Genomic DNA, 23698 nt, shown 5'->3' on the forward strand with positions numbered 1-23698 from the left:
GTCTCGGATTCTCTCATAGGCAGAAACCAATTCTTGTCTATTCTATGAAATTCATATTCCAGGAGTAAACAAATGGGAGGCAGACTTTCTCAGTCATCAAGCTCTTTATCCATGGGAGTGGTCTCTTTACCAGGATGTGTGCAATCATATTGTGGATCTTTGGGGTTTCCCAGAGATAGTTCTGATGGCCTTTCGTTTGAATAACAAACTTCCCAGGTAATTTGCAAGGACCAAGAATCCTCAGGCATAGTTAGGGGGCACTCTAGTAATCCTTGGCCTTTTCAGCCTGCTAATCTGTTTCCGCCTCTGGTTCTTCTTCCCAAAGTAATTTCCAAAATATGGCTAGAGAAGTCGTCTGTAATCCTGACAGGATTTGTTATGCTGATCTGGTTCAGATGTCAGTTTTTCCATCCGACTCGCAAGTCTATGAAATTGATGGCATGGAAATTGAGCACTTAATCCTTAAACATAATCTGCCAGTTCTCTGAAGGGACAGATTTCTGCTCTTTCAGTCTTGTTCCACGGAAAGATTGCTAATCTTCCTGATATTCAGTTTTGTTCAGGCTCTGGTTCGTATTAAACCTGTAATCAAGCCTATTTCTCCTCCATAGAATCTTAACCTGGTACAGGTTTTACAGACTCCTCCTTTTGAACCTATGCATAAATTGGACATTAAACTAAGTGTAATTTTGGCTATTTCTTCTGCTAGAAGAGTTCCTGGGCTATCTGCTCTCTCTTGTGCACCTCCTTATCTGATTTTTCTTCAGGATAAGGCTGTTTTATTTTTTCCTAAAGTTGTTTCTTCAGATAACATTAGCAGAGAGATTGTTGTTCCTTCTATGTGTCCTAATCCTAAAAATTCTTGTGCAAGATCTTTGCATTCTTTGTATGTTGTTAAGGCTTTGAAATGTTACATTGATGCTAGTAAGAACTTTAGACAAACTTGCAGTTTATTCATTCTTTTTTTCTGGCCCTAGGAAGGGTCAGAAAGTTTATGCTGTTTCTTTGGCCTGAAGGTTGAAACTTTTGATTCAGAAGGCTTACTTGGAGGCAGGTCAGCCTCCACCGCAGGAGATTACTGCTCATTTTACTATGTCAGTTGCCACTTATTAAGCTTTCAAGAATAAGGCTTAAGTTGATCAGATTTGCAAGTCAGCTACTTGGTCTTCTTTGCATACTTTTACTACATTCTACTATTTAAATGTTTTTTTCTAGTTCTGAAGCAGTCTTTGGTAGAAAGGTTCTTCAGGCAGTTGTCTCAGTTTGATTGATTTGTTTTAAGTGCATTAAAAAATTTTTTATTGGGGTTGTGAATTTAATTTCTCAGTGAAAAAAATATGTTTTTAAATCCCTCCCTTTGTGTTATTACTCATGGACTCAACATCTTGGATATTAGTTCCCAAGAGTAATGGATCATGGACTCTCACCACTTGTATGAAAGAAAACATAATTTATACTTGCCTGATAAATTAATTTCTTTCATGGTGGTGCGAGTCCATGAAACCCCACTCTTTTGTTTTTTTGGGTTTAGTTTTTTCTTCACCACATCTTTTTTTCCCTGCTCCTTTTATGGCAGCACACTTATATTGCTTATAGATTATTTTCATATATACAGATTTCAAAATCCAGCACGCAGATATAAATAGATAGATAGATAAAGTGCATATATATGTGTGTGTATATATATATATATATATATATATATATATATATGTATGCTATACTTCATGGTTGCTTTTGGAGCCTTTACTTTTTTTGTACTCTTCACGGCTTATGTGGGATTGCCTGTAAAGTTAATTTGAACTTTCTTACAGACATATGTTTGGTCTGGTTTGACCCTATAGTTGAATTCTTTATCTGAACTGTGGATTTACTTCAAGGTCCTGTTTGATCTGGGGATGTCTTTTATTGTTTTTTTTATGGAATAAAAAAATATTTTTAACCTAAGTGAGATTTTGGGATCCTTTGATTCACATCAGGGATTATACTCCCTCCAAGAACATGTTATATACCTCATAATTTTGGTGTAAAAAAGTGTGAGTACCCCTTTTACTTATGAGTTTAACCCTTTGTCTGAATTTTTGACACACTATACTATAGTGGTCTCTCCCTTTCTGTCTGGGGAGCTTCCCACCCCTTCTTGTGCTCTATTTGTTTGGTGGATTGCTGGATGATACAGTCCGACCTTGTGAAGCTGAATGGACTTTGAAGTGGAGATTTTTGGACTATAAGACATTTATAGCGCAGCATATACACCTTTTGTGGTTTTTTAATAAATTTTAGTGTATAGAAAGGTATTAGTATAAGTTGATAAATTGTCTCCAAAATATATCCCTGTACTCTAAGGGGTGAGAAATTATTCATACTTATACTCCTTTTCTTTCTGCTTTGGTCTGTTTCTACCTATTTGGATTGTAGAATAAAATGGTAATGCCAATATTTAACCAATGGCAGACAATGTATCACTAATAAAGTATACATCTGGAAGAAAACAACCCTTGTTATTATAGAAGTAAAAAAAGAAATATCTGGAAGGGTTATTGGGAGATGTATCTTTCTGGATAAGAATATCAGATATCAGCCTACCTTATCCAGATGAAGTACTGAAAGTTTGACCTGTATTACAACCCATAGCAACCCTACAAGGCAGTGATATTTTAAGAAAAGATGGGACACTATAATATGGGTATTGCATTTGATTGCTATGATTTATAGGGTAAGGCAAAACCAAGAAATTTGACAATGTAAAGTTTGAACACTATATAGAAACGGGCTGTCTGGAATTTTCCATTTAGGATTGATCTTCTCAGTCAAAGGGCAGTATGATATTGAGATAACAAACAATACAAAAAAATCAAAACACTGGAATTGAAAACCTTGAGTTGAGTGTTAAAAATTGAATGCATGTTAGAGATGCAACTGGACAGCACCCAGGGACAAGAAGATAATGCTTATTAGGATATCTTTATATATGCATAGTGCTACAAGACAAATTTAGTGCATATGAAGAGATTTATTTGACTCATTTTGTGTGGGAATGCCATGCTTCATCAAAGAAGTAGATTAAGGAAAGCAGGCCTGTGTGATGCAGTGATATGTACAATACATAAGTAAGACATAATTCTACATCTGCTGCACACATCAATCATACTGCATGACATGTTTTACATCAAAAAGAAAAGGCAGAAGAAGATAATTGAAAACTGTCACTTTACACCATAAACTAGAATTTATTTCATAATGGATCTTTGAAGGATCTAATTGAGTGCATCCGGACTCCTCATGACATAATTATCAGCATTATTGGCTGTTGATTCATATAAGTAAGTTTATAACCACCTAAAGATTAACATGTCCAAGACTGAGCTCCTTCTAATCTCCCCCCCCCCCCACTCAAACCCTACGCCAACTTCTGACTTTCCTATCCCTGTCGACTCAAATCTATCCTTCGTCCCCCACATCCAATCACTTTCTTCATCTTGCTGCAACCACCTACGCAATATTTCCAAGATTCACCCTTTTCTGAGTGCTAACACCACAAAGTAAATAATCCACTCCCTTGTAATTTCCTGACTTGACTACTGCAATAACCTACTTACTGGCCTTCCTCTTTCACGCCCCCCCCCCCCCCTTTAATATATCCTAAATGCCTCTGCCAGGCTAATCCACCTTTCCCATCGATCTGTATCTGCTGCACCTCTCTGCGAGTCCCTTTATTGGCTTTCCATTCATAGCAGAATTAAATTCAAAATCCTCACCCTTAGTTACAAAGCTCTCACCAACACCGCTCCCCACTACCTATCCTCTCTAATCAACAAGTATACTCCAGCCCGCCCACTAAGATCCAACAATGACCTGCTCCTTGCATCTTCGACTGTCACCTCTTCCCATGCTAGACTTCAGGACTTCTGTCGTGCAGCACCTACCCTCTGGAACACTCTTCCTCGTGCTGTCAGGCTTTGCCCTAATCTTTCTTCCTTTAAATGCTTCCTGAAAACATTTTTGTTCAGAGACGCCTACCACCCAACTTAATAATAAATTAATTTCAATTACCTAAAATTTCGCTCATATAACTCTGCATTAACATCTTTCTCAATCTTGCAGTCCTCCGCTCCTGTTTCTCAACCTCCTACCCGTCTAGATTGTATGTTCCCTCGGGAATAGGGCCCTCAATTCCTCCTGTATGTGTTTGTAAAATATTGTCTTGTCTCTTACAAGTTTGATATCATTGTTTTATTTAAATGAATTGTACCCATGGACAACGCTGCGGAATATGTTGGCGTTTCATAAATAAAGTATAATAATAATAGTCATTAGATGATGTTTGAGAAGTGTAAGATTAATATACAGGTAGAAAACCCTTTATCCAAACTGCTTGGGACCATATAAGGTTTAGATTTTGGAATATTTTGGATTTTGGAATATTTACATCTATAAAATGTGACAATATATACACAACGCTAACCTTTTTAAAGCACTTAATTCTGTCTTGAATGGACGGTACTAACTAAAGGTGTTCTGGTAAACCGAAAAGTCTAGGAACAGCTATTTCATCTGAATTGTGCTCCTGGAAATAGGATACGATTACAACAGCTCCCTTTTCAGGAGAACTTTAACATATTGTGCACAACTGTTTGTTTTACCCTGTATCCTCTCTGTAATTCAAGTTGCAACTATTAAAAATATTGGTATATTTAGGACCTTGGAGTGGGGGACTTAACATAGATCCGAATTCTATTTCATGACATCAGTGACTATAACTAATAGCGGTGCCCTCTGAATTGGTGTTGCTAAGTACCCTCCGGTCCAAATCTACTCAATAGAGCATGCTCTATCTATGTATTTATTTCTGTAACCTACATGCAATTTTAGTTTAATTATCTGAATTTGCAAAATTTATGACATTCATTGTGTTAAATTCTTTTATTAAAGAGGTGTGTCTTACAAACATAGATCCTTGCGGCGTACTAAGATGACTGATTTGTGCAAATTTTTGCACTCCAACCTCTGGTAGAGGTGTTGTTTGTGGTTTAGGTTATTTTATACATAAGTAGATATAGGTCTCAGACTGTTGTTTCAAGATACTTAGCATAACGCATCCTATGTACTTACTTGATTTAGCTCCTGTGCATACCCAATGATTATTTGTTTGCTTACTCGCTACATGCTTGTAGGAACAATACTGCACTGGGAACTTTTTACTAAACATTTATGTTTGGTTGGGCATTATGACCCAAAAATAAAAATTTGAATGCTGAAACCCCTGTCTTTTGTGTAGTTACTTATTCTGTTGCTACAAATTTCTCTCTTTAAAAATAGTGTGTATAAAATGTGACAGTTTGGAGAGGGGATGGAACCAAGTGTAAACAATAATATCTTGTGTCATTTAGCCAATATTTACATGTCATAATACAGCTTATACATGTGACCTAAAGGTAGTATTATATCCTTTTTAATTATTTTGTATACGTACTAGTACCATCAGAAATATAGTACAGTACATTAATCAGAAAGGTTATATTTGTTTTTCTTTCATGTAATTAGCAAGAGTCCATGAGCTAGTGACGTATGGGATATACATTCCTACCAGGAGGGGCAAAGTTTCCCAAACCTCAAAATGCCTATAAATACACCCCTCACCACACCCACAAATCAGTTTTACAAACTTTGCCTCCCATGGAGGTGGTGAAGTAAGTTTGTGCTAGATTCTTCGTTGATATGCGCTTCGCAGCAGGCTGGAGCCCGGTTTTCCTCTCAGTGTGCAGTGAATGTCAGAGGGATGTGAAGAGAGTATTGGCTATTTTGAATTCAATTATCTCCTTCTACGGGGTCTATTTCATAGGTTCTCTGTTATCGGTCGTAGAGATTCATCTCTTACCTCCCTTTTCAGATCGACGATATACTCTTATATATACCATTACCTCTACTGATTCTCGTTTCAGTACTGGTTTGGCTTTCTACTACATGTAGATGAGTGTCCTGGGGTAAGTAAGTCTTATTTTTGTGACACTCTAAGCTATGGTTGGGCACTTTTATATAAAGTTCTAAATATATGTGTTTAAACATTTATTTGCCTTGATTCAGGATGTTCAACATTCCTTATTTCAGACAGTCAGTTTCATTATTTGGGATAATGCATTTGAATAATCAATTTTTCTTACCTTAAATTTGACTTTTTTTCCTGTGGGCTGTTAGGCTCGCGGGGGCTGAAAATGCTTCATTTTATTGCTTCATTCTTGGCGCTGACTTTTTTGGCGCAAAAATTTTCTTTGTCATTTCCGGCGTCATACTTGTCGCCGGAAGTTGCGTAATTTTTTTGACGTTTTTTTGCGCCAAAAATGTCGGCGTCACGAATGTGGCGTCATTTTTGGCGCTTAAAGCATTTAGGCGCCAAATAATGTGGGCGTCTTTTTTGGCGCTAAACAATAGGGCATCATTATTGTCTCCACATTATTTAAGTCTCATTATTTATTTGCTTCTGGTTGCTAGAAGCTTGTTCATTGGCATTTTTTCCCATTCCTGAAACTGTCTTTTAAGGAATTTGATCAATTTTGCTTTATATGTTGTTTTTTCTATTACATATTGCAAGATGTCTCAGATTGACCCTGAATCAGAAGATACTTCTGGAAAATTGCTACCTGATGCTGGATCTACCAAAGTTAAGTGTATTTGTTGTAAACTTGTGGTAACTGTTCCTCCGGCTGTTGTTTGTAATGAATGTCATGACAAACTTGTTAATGCAGATAATATTTCCTTTAGTAATGTTACATTACCTGTTGCTGTTCAATCAACATCTAATATTCAGGGTGTTCCTGTTAACATAAGAGATTTTGTATCTAAATCTATTAAGAAGGCTATGTCTGTTATTCCTCCTTCTAGTAAACGTAAAAGGTCTTTTAAAACTTCTCATTTTTCAGATGAATTTTTAAATGAACATCATCATTCTGTTTCTGATAATGATTCTTCTGGTTCAGATGATTCTGTTTCAGAGGTTGATACTGATAAGTCTTCATATTTATTTAAAATGGAATGTATTCGTTCTTTGCTTAAAGAAGTCTTAATTGCATTAGAAATAGAGGAATCTGGTCCTCTTGATACTAAATCTAAACGTTTGAATGCGGTTTTTAAACCTCCTGTAGTTATTCCAGAGGTTTTTCCCGTCCCTGATGCTATTTCTGAAGTATTTTCCAGGGAATGGAATAATTTGGGTAATTCATTTACTCCTTCTAAACGGTTTAAGCAATTATATCCTGTACCATCTGACAGATTAGAGTTTTGGGACAAAATCCCTAAGGTTGAAGGGGCTATCTCTACTCTTGCTAAACGTACTACTATTCCTACGGCAGATAGTACTTCCTTTAAGGATCCTTTAGATAGGAAAATTGAATCCTTTCTAAGAAAAGCTTACTTATGTTCAGGTAATCTTCTTAGACCTGCTATATCTTTGGCGGATGTTGCTGCAGCTTCAACTTTCTGGTTGGAAGCTTTAGCACAACAAGTAACAGATCATAATACTCATAGCATTGTTAATCTTCTTCAACATGCTAATAATTTTATTTGTGATGCCATCTTTGATATCATTAGGGTTGATGTCAGGTATATGTCTTTAGCTATTTTAGCTAGAAGAGCTTTATGGCTTAAAACTTGGAATGCTGATATGTCTTCTAAGTCAACTTTGCTTTCCCTTTCTTTCCAGGGTAATAAATTGTTTGGTTCACAGTTGGATTCTATTATTTCAACTGTTACTGGGGGGAAAGGAACTTTTTTACCACAGGATAAAAAATCTAAAGGTAAATTTAGGTCTGCTAATCGTTTTCGTTCCTTTCGTCACAATAAGGAACAAAAGCCTGATCCTTCCCCTTCAGGAGCGGTATCAGTTTGGAAACCATCTCCAGTCTGGAATAAATCCAAGCCTTTTAGAAAGTCAAAGCCAGCTCCCAAGTCCACATGAAGGTGCGGCCCTCATTCCAGCCCAGCTGGTAGGGGGCAGACTACGATTTTTCAAAGAAATTTGGATCAATTCGATTCACAATCTTTGGATTCAGAACATTGTTTCACAAGGGTACAGAATAGGCTTCAAGATAAGGCCTCCTGCAAGAAGATTTTTTCTTTCCCGTGTCCCAATAAATCCAGTGAAGGCTCAAGCATTTCTGAAATGTGTTTCAGATCTAGAGTTGGCTGGAGTAATTATGCCAGTTCCAGTTCTGGAACAGGGGCTGGGGTTTTACTCAAATCTCTTCATTGTACCAAAGAAGGAGAATTCCTTCAGACCAGTTCTGGATTTAAAAATATTGAATCGTTATGTAAGGATACCAACATTCAAAATGGTAACTATAAGGACTATTCTGCCTTTTGTTCAGCAAGGGCATTATATGTTCACAATAGATTTACAAGATGCATATCTGCATATTCCGATTCATCCAGATCACTATCAGTTTCTGAGATTCTCTTTCCTAGACAAGCATTACCAGTTTGTGGCTCTGCCGTTTGGCCTAGCAACAGCTCCAAGGATTTTTACAAAGGTTCTCGGTGCCCTTCTATCTGTAATCAGAGAACAGGGTATTGTGGTATTTCCTTATTTGGACTATATCTTGGTACTTGCTCAGTCTTCACATTTAGCAGAATCTCATACGAATCGACTTGTATCGTTTCTTCGAGAACATGGTTGGAGGATCAATTTACCAAAGAGTTTGTTGATTCCTCAGACAAGGGTAACCTTTTTAGGTTTCCAGATAGATTCAGTGTCCATGACTCTGTCTCTGACGGACAAGAGACGTCTGAAATTGGTTTCAGCTTGTCGAAACCTTCAGTCTCAATTATTCCCTTCGGTAGCCTTATGCATGGAAATTCTAGGTCTTATGACTGCTGCATCGGACGCGATCCCCTTTGCTCGTTTTCACATGCGACCTCTTCAGCTCTGTATGCTGAACCAGTGGTGCAGGGATTATACAAAGATATCTCAATTAATATCTTTAAAACCGATTGTTCGACACTCTCTGACGTGGTGGACAGACCACCATCGTTTAGTTCAGGGGGCTTCTTTTGTTCTTCCGACCTGGACTGTGATCTCAACAGATGCAAGTCTGACAGGTTGGGGAGCTGTTTGGGGGTCTCTGACAGCACAAGGGGTTTGGGAATCTCAGGAGGCGAGATTACCAATTAAAATTTTGGAACTCCGTGCAATTTTCAGAGCTCTTCAGTCGTGGCCTCTTCTAAAGAGAGAGTCGTTCATTTGTTTCCAGACGGACAATGTTACAACCGTAGCATATGTCAATCATCAAGGAGGGACTCACAGTCCTCTGGCTATGAAAGAAGTATCTCGAATACTTGTATGGGCGGAATCCAGCTCCTGTCTAATTTCTGCGGATCATATCCCAGGTATAGACAATTGGGAAGCGGATTATCTCAGTCGCCAAACGCTACATCCGGGCGAATGGTCTCTTCACCCAGAGGTATTTCTTCAGATTGTTCAAATGTGGGGACTTCCAGAAATAGATCTGATGGCTTCTCATCTAAACAAGAAGCTTCCCAGATATCTGTCCAGATCCAGGGATCCTCAGGCGGAAGCAGTGGATGCGTTGTCACTTCCTTGGAAGTATCATCCTGCTTATATCTTTCCGCCTCTAGTTTTTCTTCCAAGAGTGATTTCCAAGATTCTAAAGGAGCGTTCGTTTGTTCTGCTGGTGGCTCCAGCATGGCCTCACAGTTTTGGTATGCGGATCTTGTCCGGATGGCTACTTGCCAACCGTGGACTCTTCCGTTAAGACCAGACCTTCTATCGCAAGGTCCTTTTTTCCATCAGGATCTCAAATCCTTAAATTTGAAGGTATGGAGATTGAACGCTTGATTCTCAGTCATAGAGGTTTCTCTGACTCCGTAATTAATACTATGTTACAGGCTCGTAAATCTGTATCTAGGAAGATATATTATCGAGTCTGGAAGACTTACTTTTCTTGGTGTTCTTCTCATCATTTTTCTTGGCATTCATTTAGAATTCCTAGAATTTTACAGTTTCTTCAGGATGGTTTGGATAAAGGTTTGTCTGCAAGTTCCTTGAAAGGACAAATCTCTGCTCTTTCTGTTCTTTTTCACAGAAAGATTGCTAGTCTTCCTGATATTCATTGTTTTGTACAGGCTTTGGTTCGTATAAAACCTGTTATTAAGTCAATTTCTCCTCGGAGTTTGAATTTGGTTTTGGGGGCTCTTCAAGCTCCTCCGTTTGAACCTATGCATTCGCTGGATATTAAATTACTTTCTTGGAAAGTTTTGTTTCTTTTGGCCATCTCTTCTGCTAGAAGAGTTTCTGAATTATCTGCTCTTTCTTGTGAGTCTCCTTTTCTGATTTTTCATCAGGATAAGGCGGTGTTGCGAACTTCATTTAAATTTTTACCTAAGGTTGTGAATTCTAACAACATTAGTAGAGAAATTGTGGTTCCTTCATTGTGTCCTAATCCTAAGAACTCTAAGGAAAGATCGTTGCATTCTTTGGATGTAGTTAGAGCTTTGAAATATTATGTTGAAGCTACTAAAGATTTCCGAAAGACTTCTAGTCTATTTGTTATCTTTTCTCGTTCTAGGAAAGGTCAGAAGGCTTCTGCCATTTCTTTGGCATCTTGGTTAAAGTCTTTGATTCATCATGCTTATGTTGAGTCGGGTAGAACTCCGCCTCAAAGGATTACAGCTCATTCGACTAGGTCAGTCTCTACTTCCTAGGCATTTAAGAATGAAGCTTCGGTTGATCAGATTTGCAAAGCAGCAACTTGGTCTTCTTTGCATACTTTTACTAAATTCTACCATTTTGATGTGTTTTCTTCTTCTGAAGCAGTTTTTGGTAGAAAAGTACTTCAGGCAGCTGTTTCAGTTTGATTCTTCTGCTTATAATTTCAGTTTTTTTCATTATAAGATTTAAACTTTGTTTTGGGTGTGGATTATTTTTCAGCGGAATTGGCTGTCTTTATTTTATCCCTCCCTCTCTAGTGACTCTTGCGTGGAAGATCCACATCTTGGGTATTCATTATCCCATACGTCACTAGCTCATGGACTCTTGCTAATTACATGAAAGAAAACATAATTTATGTAAGAACTTACCTGATAAATTCATTTCTTTCATATTAGCAAGAGTCCATGAGGCCCGCCCTTTTTGTGGTGGTTATGATTTTTTTGTATAAAGCACAATTATTCCAATTCCTTATTTTTTATGCTTACGCACTTTTTTCTTATCACCCCACTTCTTGGCTATTCGTTAAACTGATTTGTGGGTGTGGTGAGGGGTGTATATTTATAGGCATTTTGAGGTTTGGGAAACTTTGCCCCTCCTGGTAGGAATGTATATCCCATACGTCACTAGCTCATGGACTCTTGCTAATATGAAAGAAATGAATTTATCAGGTAAGTTCTTACATAAATTATGTTTTTTTTATATTAGAGCACCAAAAAAAAACTAAGGCACAGGCAAAAACAACTGTGACTTACAGGAAAGGAAAGCTAGTCATTTTTCATCAATTTAATTTTTAAAAATTATTAATTAAAAAGTTTCGATTTCAGAATAAGTTTGTATTTTGGAATTCCAGATTTGTACCTGTATTATCATTTTTGTTTAAATGGGATTTACATTTGTTTTGTACGCTGTTAATGTAGCTTCCGTTTAAGCAATCAAGAGTTGCCTTTTTATGAGACTTTGACATTCATATGTTATTACCTGCTTCAGCAAAAGCAAGCTTTTTTAAAATTCAGGCATTATGTTAAGAGATGCCATATTTGATCTTACAAGGCTGTACCTAAATTATTTCTGTAAGTGGCAAAAAGCTCTTCTGGTCAACCTAATTCTGTTTAAGTCACTAACGCTATATGTTGTTTAATGTCATTTTCTTCTGATCATATCCACAACCGCATATAAACTTGCTATGTTTAGGTTACACACAAGACATGAGAGCTCATACAATAGTGGCTGCTAATCCCTTATACAGGGAGTTATCTGGATTTTGTACATTAACATTAATGATTTTGTGATTTTTAAATGTTGCCATGGAAGTGAACTACATATATATTTATAAAATGTCTTAATGTTCTAGACATGTCTGTTATTGCAAAGAGTTACAAAAGCACTGCAAGCTGGTATTTATGAATATATCAATATTAATTGTGCTATCTCTTTTTTCAGTCAAGATTTTAGCATAGTTCTGAATATGTGCTTGAGTCGAGGTTTTGGTCGCCTCTTGGACAGTATTGCAGAATTCTTCAGACCTACAGAGCATGAACTCAATTATAATAGCTCAGTAAACAGGTAAGAACTTGTACTTGTTGTTTCAGATATGAGTTGCATTACTTGGCAGGTCAAAAATGTTGGCAAATAAATTTACCTGCTAATTTTCACGTAGAAAGACACAGCTTTTGGTTGAAGATTTTGCATTGTTTATAGTGAAATTAAATAAATGTGAATTCTGTATTTATTATATTGTTGAACATTATTAATGATACAAACAATTTTCAATTATTAATAATCATCGGAAGGTTAAAATTACATAAATTCCTTCATTTCCACTGTTTCGTTAAAAGGACATAATACCCATATCTTAAATCAGCAGCATAACTGTAAACATCTGAAGAAGAAAATTTCTTTCATACAGGAAGATTTCTTTCATACAGGTAGTGAGAGTCCACAATTTATTACTCCTGGAAATTACTCTTGTCTACCACTAGGAGGAGACAATGATTCACAAACCCCAAGAGCCCTATAAAACCCCTCTATACCTCAGTCTTTACTTTGCCTTCGCTAGAGGTGGTTGAAGAATGAAGACCTCGTGTAAACATTTTCATAAACCTTCCATAATTGGTTGCAGGGACTTGTCTTTTGCCTCCCTCTATATATCTACAATATACTCCTATTCCATAACCTCTGCTGACTATCTCCCGCGTTCTAATTTGCTTGAGTGTAGCCTTATTATTCATTTATAATTAATCTGTTCATTATCATTTTTTGAGTCATATGAGATAGCAATTTTTTTTTCTTTTATGATTCAGAAAGAGTATGCAATTTTAAGCAAGTTTCTAATTTATTCCTACTATCAATTTTTCTTCGTTCTCTTGCTATCTTTATTTAAAAAAAAGGGATTTAAAGCTTAGGTGCCAGCCCATTTTAGGTTCAGCACCCCGGATAGTGTTTGCTTATTGGTGGCTACATCTAGCAAACCAATAAGGAAGCATAACCCAGGTTTTGAACCAAAAATGGGCCAGCTCTTAAGCTTTACATTCCTGCTTTTTAAATAACGATAGCAAGAGAACGAAGAAAAATTGATAGTAGGAGCAAATTAGAAAGTTGCTTAAAATTGCTTGCTCTATCTAAATCATAAAAGAAAAAAATATGGGTTTAGTGACTCTTTACGTTCCATTATGTGTAGTTGGAAGTTTCACAAACAAAAGATCCCTCAAGTTTTGCTGGGAAAGGATTGTGCACATCTAGAGCAGAGTTTTGCTGGCAAAGTTTTCTTTGGAGCTGATGAGGGGCCCTGGAATGCATCATGCCTGAAATATTCCATTGTTGAAGTAGTTTGGGGAGCACTGATCTATTCCAGTGGTTACCCACCATTGTTTAGAGCTCGCTAACAGGCCAGTGACTCAGTAATTTCATGACTTAGCTCAGGACTGGGAAACACTAAATGGTAACTGTGGTTGCAGAAATATATTTCTCAAGCTAAATTTATATTTATGCTCAGAACTCTAGTGTTTACTGGTTGTAAATCCAGTCCAGATATAATTTGTCAGAAATATACTCATATTGTATTCTTCTGATTTCTACAGCCAGTGTTTTATTGCTACAGGTACAAACCCCTTTATCCGAACTGCTTGACTCTGGAAAAGGATTGCAATTCTTACTAGTTTTGGTTTCTCAATATTTGTATATTTACATCTGTAAAATGGTACAGCTTGGAGAGGGATGGGACAAAGTGTAAACAACTTCTTGTGTCATTTAGCAATATTTACATACCATAATACAGCTTATATATGTGACCTAAAGGTAATTTCTCTTGTTAAGTGTATCCAGTCCACGGATCATCCATTACTTGTGGGATATTCTCCTTCCCAACAGGAAGTTGCAAGAGGATCACCCACAGCAGAGCTGCTATATAGCTACTCCGCTCTCTGCCATATCCAGTCATTCTCTTGCAACTCTCAACAAAGATGGACGTAGTAAGAGGAGAGTGGTGTATTATAGTTAGTTTTTTAACTTCAATCAAAAGTTTGTTATTTTTAAATGGTACCGGAGTGTACTGTTTCATCTCAGGCAGCATTAGAAGAAGAATCTGCCTGTGATTTCTATGATCTTAGCAGAAGTAACTAAGATCCATTGCTGTTCTCACATATTCTGAGGAGTGAGGTAACTTCAGAGAGGGAATGGCGTGCAGGTTTTCCTGCAATAATGTATGTGCAGTTAATATTTTTCTAGGGATGGAATTTGCTAGAAAATGCTGCTGATACCGGATTAATGTAAGTAAAGCCTTAAATGCAGTGATAGTGACTGGTATCAGGCTTATTAATAGAGATACATACTCTTATAAAAGTGTAATATAAAACGTTTGCTGGCATGTTTAATCGTTTTTATATATGTTTGGTGACAAAACTTATTGAGGCCTAGTTTTTTTCCACATGGCTGGTTTGATTTTTGCCTAGAAACAGTTCCTGAGGCTTTCCACTGTTGCAATATGAGTGGGAAGGGTCTATTTTAGTGCTTTTCTGTGCAGATAAAAATACTGACAGAGACATTCAGCTTCTTCCTGCATGATCCAGGACATCTCTGAAGGGCTCAAAAGGCTTCAAAGTCGTGTTTGAGGAGGGTAACAATCACAGTAGACTGTGGCAGTTGTGACTGTGTTTAAAAAACGTTTTTGTCATTTATTATTCTGTTTTTGTTATTAAGGGGTTAATCATCCATTTGCAAGTGGGTGCAATGCTCTGCTGACTTGTTACATACACTGTAAAAAGTTTGTTAGTGTAACTGCCTTTTTTCACTGTTGTTTAAAATTTTGTCAAAATTTGTTTCTCTTAAAGGCACAGTAAGGTTTTTTATATTGCTTGTTAACTTGCTTTAAAGTGTTTTCCAAGCTTGCTAGTCGCATTGCTAGTCTGTACAAACATGTCTGAAACAGAGGATACTTGTTCATTATGTTTAAAAGCCATGGTGGAGCCCCATAGGAGAATGTGTACTAAATGTATTGATTTCACCTTAAACAGTAAAGATCAGTCTTTATCTATAAAAGAATTGTCACCAGAGGGGTCTGTCAAGGGGGAAGTTATGCCGACTAACTCTCCCCACATGTCGGACCCTTCGCCTCCCGCTCAAGGGATGCACGCTAATATGGCGCCAAGTACATCAGGGACGCCCATAGCGATTACTTTGCAGGACATGGCTGCAATCATGAATAATACCCTGTCAGAGGTATTATCCAGATTGCCTGAATTGAGAGGCAAGCGTGATAGCTCTGGGGTTAGACGAGATACAGAGCGCGTAGATGCTGTAAGAGCCATGTCTGATACTGCGTCACAATATGCAGAACCTGAGGACGGAGAGCTTCAGTCTGTGGGTGACGTCTCTGAATCGGGGAGACCTGATTCAGAGATTTCTAATTTTAAATTTAAGCTTGAGAACCTCCGTGTATTGCTTGGGGAGGTATTAGCTGCTCTGAATGACTGTGACACAATTGCAGTGCCAGAGAAATTGTGTAGGCTGGATAAATACTATGCAGTGCCGGTGAGTATTGATTTTTTTCCAATACCTAAAAGGTTTACAGAAATTATTAGTAAGGAGTGGGATAGGCTCCGAGGAAGCAAAAGTGTCAAATTTGGAAAATTTGGAAAAAGTATGAAGCGAAGACCAAGTTGCAGCCTTGCAAATCTGTTCAACAGAGGCCTCATTCTTGAAGGCCCAAGTGGAAGCCACAGCTCTAGTAGAATGAGCTGTAATTCTTTCAGGAGGCTGCTGTCCAGCAGTCTCATAAGCTAAACGTATTATGCTACGAAGCCAAAAGGAAAGAGAGGTAGCAGAAGCCTTTTGACCTCTCCTCTGACCAGAGTAAACGACAAACAGAGAAGACGTTTGTCGAAATTCCTTAGTTGCCAGTAAGTAAAATTTTAGGGCACGAACTACGTCCAGATTGTGCAGTAGACGTTCCTTCTTCAAAGAAGGAACAACAATCTCTTGATTGATATTCCTGTTAGTGACTACCTTAGGTAAGAACCCAGGTTTAGTACGCAGAACTACCTTATCCGAATGAAAAATCAAATAAGGAGAATCACAATGTAAGGCTGATAACTCAGAGACTCTTCGAGCCGAGGAAATAGCCATTAAAAATAGAACTTTCCAAGATAACAACTTTATATCAATGGAATGAAGGGGTTCAAACGGAACACCCTGTAAAACGTTAAGAACAAGGTTTAAGCTCCATGGCGGAGCAACAGTTTTAAACACAGGCTTAATCCTGGCCAAAGCCTGACAAAAAGCCTGAGCGTCTGGAACTTCTGACAGACGTTTGTGTAACAGAATGGACAGAGCTGAGATCTGTCCCTTTAATGAACTAGCAGATAAACCCTTTTCTAAACCTTCTTGTAGAAAAGACAATATCCTAGGAATCCTAACCTTACTCCAAGAGTAACCTTTGGATTCACACCAATATAGGTATTTACGCCATATCTTATGGTAAATCCTTCTGGTAACAGGCTTCCTAGCCTGTATTAAGGTATCAATAACTGACTCAGAAAACCCACGTCTTGATAAAATCAAGCGTTCAATTTCCAAGCAGTCAGCTTCAGAGAAGTTAGATTTTGATGTTTGAAAGGACCCTGTATCAGGAGATCCTGTTTCAGAGGTAGAGACCAAGGTGGACAGGATGACATGTCCACCAGGTCTGCATACCAAGTCCTGCGTGGCCATGCAGGTGCTATTAGAATCACTGATGCTCTCTCCTGTTTGATTCTGGCAATCAATCGAGGAAGCATCGGGAAGGGTGGAAACACGTAAGCCATCCTGAAGTCCCAAGGTGCTGTCAGGGCATCTATCAGGACTGCTCCTGGATCCCTGGATCTGGACCCGTAACGAGGAAGCTTGGCGTTCTGTCGAGACGCCATGAGATCTATCTCTGGTTTGCCCCAACGTCGAAGTATTTGGGCAAAGACCTCCGGATGAAGCTCCCACTCCCCCGGATGAAAAGTCTGACGACTTAAGAAATCCGCCTCCCAGTTCTCCACTCCCGGAATGTGGATTGCTGACAGGTGGCAAGAGTGAGACTCTGCCCAGCGAATTATCTTTGATACTTCCATCATTGCTAGGGAGCTTCTTGTCCCTCCCTGATGGTTGATGTAAGCTACCGTCGTGATGTTGTCCGACTGAAACCTGATGAACCCCCGAGTTGTCAACTGGGGCCAAGCCAGGAGGGCATTGAGAACTGCTCTCAATTCCAGAATGTTTATTGGCAGGAGACTCTCCTCCTGACTCCATTGTCCCTGAGCTTTCAGAGAATTCCAGACGGCACCCCAACCTAGAAGGCTGGCGTCTGTTGTTACAATTGTCCAGTCTGGTCTGCTGAATGGCATCCCCCTGGACAGATGTGGCCGAGAAAGCCACCATAGAAGAGAATTTCTGGTCTCTTGATCCAGATTCAGAGGAGGGGACAAATCTGAGTAATCCCCATTCCACTGACTTAGCATGCACAGTTGCAGTGGTCAGAGGTGTAAGCGAGCAAAGGGAACTATGTCCATTGCCGCTACCATTAAGCCGATTACCTCCATGCATTGAGCCACTGACGGGTGTTGAATGGAATGAAGGGTGCGGCAAGCACTTTGAAGTCTTGTTAACCTGTCCTCTGTCAGGTAAATCTTCATTTCTACAGAATCTATAAGAGTCCCCAGGAAGGGAACTCTTGTGAGTGGAACGAGTGAACTTTTCTTTTCGTTCACCTTCCATCCATGTGACCTTAGAAAAGCCAGTACTAACTCTGTATGAGACTTGGCAGTTTGAAAGCTTGAAGCTTGTATCAGAATGTCGTCTAGGTACGGAGCTACCGAGATTCCCCGCGGTCTTAGTACCGCCAGAAGAGCACCCAGAACCTTTGTGAAGATTCTTGGAGCTGTAGCCAATCCGAATGGAAGAGCTACAAACTGGTAATGCCTGTCTAGGAAGGCAAACCTTAGATACCGGTAATGATCTTTGTGAATCGGTATGTGAAGGTAAGCATCCTTTAAATCCACTGTGGTCATGTACTGACCCTTTTGGATCATGGGTAAAATTGTCCGAATAGTCTCCATTTTGAATGATGGAACTCTTAGGAATTTGTTTAGGATCTTTAAATCCAGGATTGGTCTGAAAGTTCCCTCTTTTTTGGGAACCACAAACAGATTTGAGTAAAACCCTTGTCCCTGTTCCGACCGTGGAACTGGATGGATTACTCCCATTAACAAAAGTTCTTGTACGCAGCGTAGAAACGCCTCTTTCTTTGTTTGGTTTGTTGACAACCTTGACAGATGAAATCTCTCTCTTGGAGGAGAGAATTTGAAGTCCAGAAGTTATCCCTGAGATATTATCTCTAGCGCCCAGGGGTCCTGGACATCTCTTGCCCAAGCCTGGGCGAAGAGAGAAAGTCTGCCCCCCACTAGATCCGATCCCGGATCGGGGGCCCTCAATTCATGCTGTTTTAGGGGCAGCAGCAGGTTTCCTGGCCTGCTTGCCCTTGTTCCAAGACTGGTTAGGTCTCCAGCTTTGTCTGTAGCGAGCAACAGATCCTTCTTGTTTTGGAGCAGTGGAAGTTGATGCTGCTCCTGCTTTGAAATTCCGAAAGGAACGAAAATTAGACTGTCTAGCCTTAGGTTTGGCTCTGTCTTGAGGCAGGGCGTGGCCCTTACCTCCTGTAATGTCAGCGATAATTTCTTTCAAACCGGGCCCAAATAAGGTCTGCCCTTTGAAAGGTATATTAAGTAATTTGGACTTAGAAGTTACATCAGCTGACCAGGATTTTAGCCACAGTGCTCTGCGCGCCTGAATGGCGAATCCGGAATTCTTAGCCGTAAGTTTAGTTAAATGTACTACGGCTTCCGAAATGAATGAATTAGCTAGCTTAAGGATTCTAAGCCTGTCCGTAATGTCGTCCAGAGTAGCTGAACTAAGGTTGTCTTCCAGAGACTCAATCCAGAATGCCGCTGCAGCCGTGACCGGCGCAATGCATGCAAGGGGTTGCAATATAAAACCTTGTTGAACAAACATTTTCTTAAGGTAACCCTCTAACTTTTTATCCATTGGATCTGAAAAGGCACAGCTATCCTCCACCGGGATAGTGGTACGCTTAGCTAAAGTAGAAACTGCTCCCTCCACCTTAGGGACCGTTTGCCATAAGTCCCGTGTGGTGGTGTCTATTGGAAACATCTTTCTAAATATCGGAGGGGGTGAGAACGGCACACCGGGTCTATCCCACTCCTTAGTAATAATTTCAGTTAGTCTCTTAGGTATAGGAAAAACGTCAGTACTTGTTGGTACAGCAAAATATTTATCCAACCTACACATTTTCTCTGGTATTGCAACTGTGTTACAATCATTCAGAGCCGCTAACACCTCCCCTAGTAATACACGGAGGTTTTCCAGCTTAAATTTAAAATTTTAAATATCTGAATCCAATCTGTTTGGATCAGAACCGTCAGCCGCAGAATGAAGCTCTCCGTCCTCATGTTCTGCAAGTTGTGACGCAGTATCTGACATGGCCCTAGCATTATCAGCGCACTCTGTTCTCACCCCAGAGTGATCACGCTTGCCTCTTAGCTCTGGTAATTTAGCCAAAACCTCAGTCATAACAGTAGCCATATCTTGTAATGTTATTTGTAATGGCCGCCCGGATGTACTGGGCGCCACAATATCGCGCACCTCCCGAGCGGGAGATGCAGGTACTGTCACGTGAGGCGAGTTAGTCGGCATAACTCTCCCCTCGTTGTTTGGTGAAATTTGTTCAATTTGTACAGATTGACTTTTATTTAAAGTAGCATCAATACAGTTAGTACATAAATTTCTATTGGGCTCCACTTTGGCGTTAGCACAAATCGTACAGGTCTCATCCTCTGAATCAGACATGTTTAACACACTAGCAACTAAACTTGCAACTTGGAAAAAGGACAGGGGTTTTATTCAAATCTGTTGGTGGTTCCCAAAAAAGAGGGAACCTTCAGACCAATTTTGGATTTAAAGATCCTAAACAAATTCCTCAGAGTTCCGTCATTCAAGAGGGAAACTATTCGAACCATTTTACCCATAATCCAAGAGGGTCAGTACATGACCACAGTGGACTTAAAGGATGCCTACCTTCACATTCCGATTCACAAGAATCATCATCAGTTCCTGAGGTTTGCCTTTCTAGACAGGCATTACCAATTTGTAGCTCTTCCATTCGGGTTGGCTACAGCCCCAAGAATTTTTACAAAGGTTCTGGGCTCACTTCTGGCGGTCCTAAGACCTCGAGGCATAGCGGTGGCTCCTTACCTGGACGATATCCTGATACAGGCGTCAAGCTTTCAAATTGCCAAATCTCATACAGAGATAGTTCTGGCATTCCTGAGGTCGCGTGGGTGGAAAGTGAACGAAGAAAAGAGTTCTCTATCTCCTCTCACGAGGGTTTCCTTCCTAGGGACTCTAATAGATTCTGTAGAAATGAAAATTTACCTGACGGAGTCCAGGTTATCAAAACTTCTAAATGCTTGCCGTGTTCTTCACTCCATTGCGCGCCCCACGGTGGCTCAGTGCATGGAAGTAATCGGCTTAATGGTAGCGGCGATGGACATAGTGCCATTCGCGCGCCTGCATCTCAGACCGCTGCAATTATGCATGCTCAGTCAGTGGAATGGGGATTACACAGATTTGTCCCCTCTGCTAAATCTGGATCAGGAAACCAGAGATTCTCTTCTCTGGTGGTTATCTCGGGCCCATCTGTCCAAGGGTATGACCTTTTGCAGACCAGATTGGACAATTGTAACAACAGATGCCAGCCTTCTAGGTTGGGGTGCAGTCTGGAACTCCCTGAAGGCTCAGGGTTCATGGACTCAGGAGTAGAAACTCCTCCCAATAAATATTCTGGAGTTAAGAGCAATATTCAATGCTCTTCTGGCTTGGCCTCAGCTAGCAACACTGAGGTTCATCAGATTTCAGTCGGACAACATCACGACTGTGGCTTACATCAACCATCAAGGGGGAACAGGAGTTCCCTAGCGATGTCAGAAGTCTCCAAGATAATTCGCTGGGCAGAGACTCACTCTTGCCACCTGTCAGCGATCCATATCCCAGGTGTAGAGAACTGGGAGGCGGATTTTCTAAGTCGTCAGACTTTTCATCCGAGGGAATGGGAACTCCATCCGGAGGTGTTTGCTCAATTGGTTCTCCGTTGGGGCAAACCAGAATTGGATCTCATGGCGTCTCGCCAGAACGCCAAGCTTCCTTGTTACGGATCCAGGTCCAGGGACCCAGAAGCGGCACTGATAGATGCTCTAGCAGCGCCTTGGTTCTTCAACCTGGCTTATGTGTTTCCACAGTTTCCTCTGCTCCCTCGTCTGATTGCCAAAATCAAACAGGAAAGAGCATCGGTGATATTGATAGCGCCTGCGTGGCCACGCAGGACCTGGTATGCAGACCTAGTGGACATGTCATCCTTTCCACCATGGACTCTGCCTCTGAGACAAGACCTTCTAATACAAGGTCCTTTCAATCATCCAAATCTACTTTCTCTGAGACTGACTGCATGGAGATTGAACGCTTGATCCTATCAAAGCGTGGCTTCTCCGAGTCAGTAATTGATACCTTAATACAGGCACGAAAGCCTGTCACCAGGAAAATTTACCACAAGATATGGCGTAAATATCTTCATTGGTGTGAATCCAAGAATTACTCATGGAGTAGGGTTAGGATTCCTAGGATATTGTCCTTCCTCCAAGAGGGTTTGGACAAAGGATTATCAGCTAGTTCTTTAAAGGGACAGATTTCTGCTCTGTCTATTCTTTTACACAAGCGTCTGGCAGAAGTTCCAGACGTTCAGGCATTTTGTCAGGCTTTAGTTAGAATTAGATTAAAGAGAACCGAGATAGCACACAGAGTCTCTATAGAAGTGCGCAAATGATCACAGCATGTGGCAGATGGCGGATTCGGCAAACAGCAATCCAGGCAGCTCTCTCAGAAATGGTGAGTGGACAACGGGAACCTGTGGATGACAGATGGAAGAGGCGCCTCATGGGACAAGTATCGTTTGAGGCAGCAAAGGGACACACATAAGCAGCGGACCCCCCACACAGAGTGTTACTCACAAGAGCGGCGGTACAAACGTGTACCCAGACAGGCAGGACGGAACCAAAAGTCGCCCGTCAGACAGGCGTAAGCTCGGTACGCTAGGCAAACGTCACTCAGCAAGCAGCGTCAGAGTAAACCCAGCAGGGGAACCAATAGAGTCGAAGGGTCTTGAGGGAACGTTTTCAGTATGTCTGTGTCAACGCGTTTCAGCCTATATTAAGGCCTTTCTCAAGACTATGATAGTCTTGAGAAAGGCCTTAATATAGGCTGAAACGCGTTGACACAGACATACTGAAAACGTTCCCTCAAGACCCTTCGACTCTATTGGTTCCCCTGCTGGGTTTACTCTGACGCTGCTTGCTGAGTGACGTTTGCCTAGCGTACCGAGCTTACGCCTGTCTGACGGGCGACTTTTGGTTCCGTCCTGCCTGTCTGGGTACACGTTTGTACCGCCGCTCTTGTGAGTAACACTCTGTGTGGGGGGTCCGCTGCTTATGTGTGTCCCTTTGCTGCCTCAAACGATACTTGTCCCATGAGGCGCCTCTTCCATCTGTCATCCACAGGTTCCCGTTAGTTAGAATTAAGCCTGTGTTTAAACCTGTTGCTCCTCCATGGAGCTTAAACTTGGTTCTTAAAGTTCTTCAAGGGGTTCCGTTTGAACCCCTTCATTCTATTGATATCAGACTTCTTACATGGAAAGTTCTTTTTCTGATGGCTATTTCCTCGGCTTGAAGAGTCTCGGAGTTATCTGCCTTACATTGTGATTCTCCTTATCTGATCTTTCATTCAGATAAAGTTGTTCTGCGTACAAAACCTGGGTTTTTACCTAAGGTGGTTTCTAACAAGAATATCAATCAAGAGATTGTTGTTCCATCATTATGTCCTAATCCTTCTTCAAAGAAGGAACATCTTTTGCATAATCTAGACGTAGTCCGTGCCTTGAAGTTTTACTTACAGGCTACTAAAGATTTTCGCCAAACATCTAACCTGTTTGTTGTTTACTCTGGACAGAGGAGAGGTCAGAAGGCCTCCGCAACCTCTCTTTCTTTTTGGCTTCGGAGTATAATCCGTTTAGCCTATGAGACTGCTGGACAGCAGCCTCCTGAAAGGATTACAGCTCATTCTACTAGAGCTGTGGCTTCCACCTGGGCCTTTAAAAATGAGGCCTCTGTTGAACAGATTTGCAAGGCTGCAACTTGGTCTTCCCTTCATACTTTTTCCAAATTTTACAAATTTGATACTTTTGCTTCTTCGGAGGCTGTTTTTGGGAGAAAGGTTCTACAGGCAGTGGTTCCTTCCGTTTAAGTTCCTGCCTTGTCCCTCCCATCATCCGTGTACTTTAGCTTTGGTATTGGTATCCCACAAGTAATGGATGATCCGTGGACTGGATACACTTAACAA

General features: G+C 40.3%; 1 protein-coding gene across 1 annotated transcript in view; it reads left to right on the forward strand.

Annotated features, from left to right (window-relative positions):
- Positions 1 to 23698, forward strand: part of PEX3 (peroxisomal biogenesis factor 3) — a 166654-nt gene that overhangs the window by 138440 nt on the left and 4516 nt on the right. Inside the window, exon 11 of the mRNA XM_053710643.1 lies at positions 12161 to 12283. Within this exon, the coding sequence (XP_053566618.1) occupies positions 12161 to 12283 (123 nt within the window). The remainder of the gene's footprint in view (positions 1 to 12160; positions 12284 to 23698) is intronic.

This window comes from Bombina bombina, chromosome 4 (genome assembly GCF_027579735.1).
Source record: "Bombina bombina isolate aBomBom1 chromosome 4, aBomBom1.pri, whole genome shotgun sequence".
Lineage (NCBI taxonomy): Eukaryota > Metazoa > Chordata > Amphibia > Anura > Bombinatoridae > Bombina > Bombina bombina.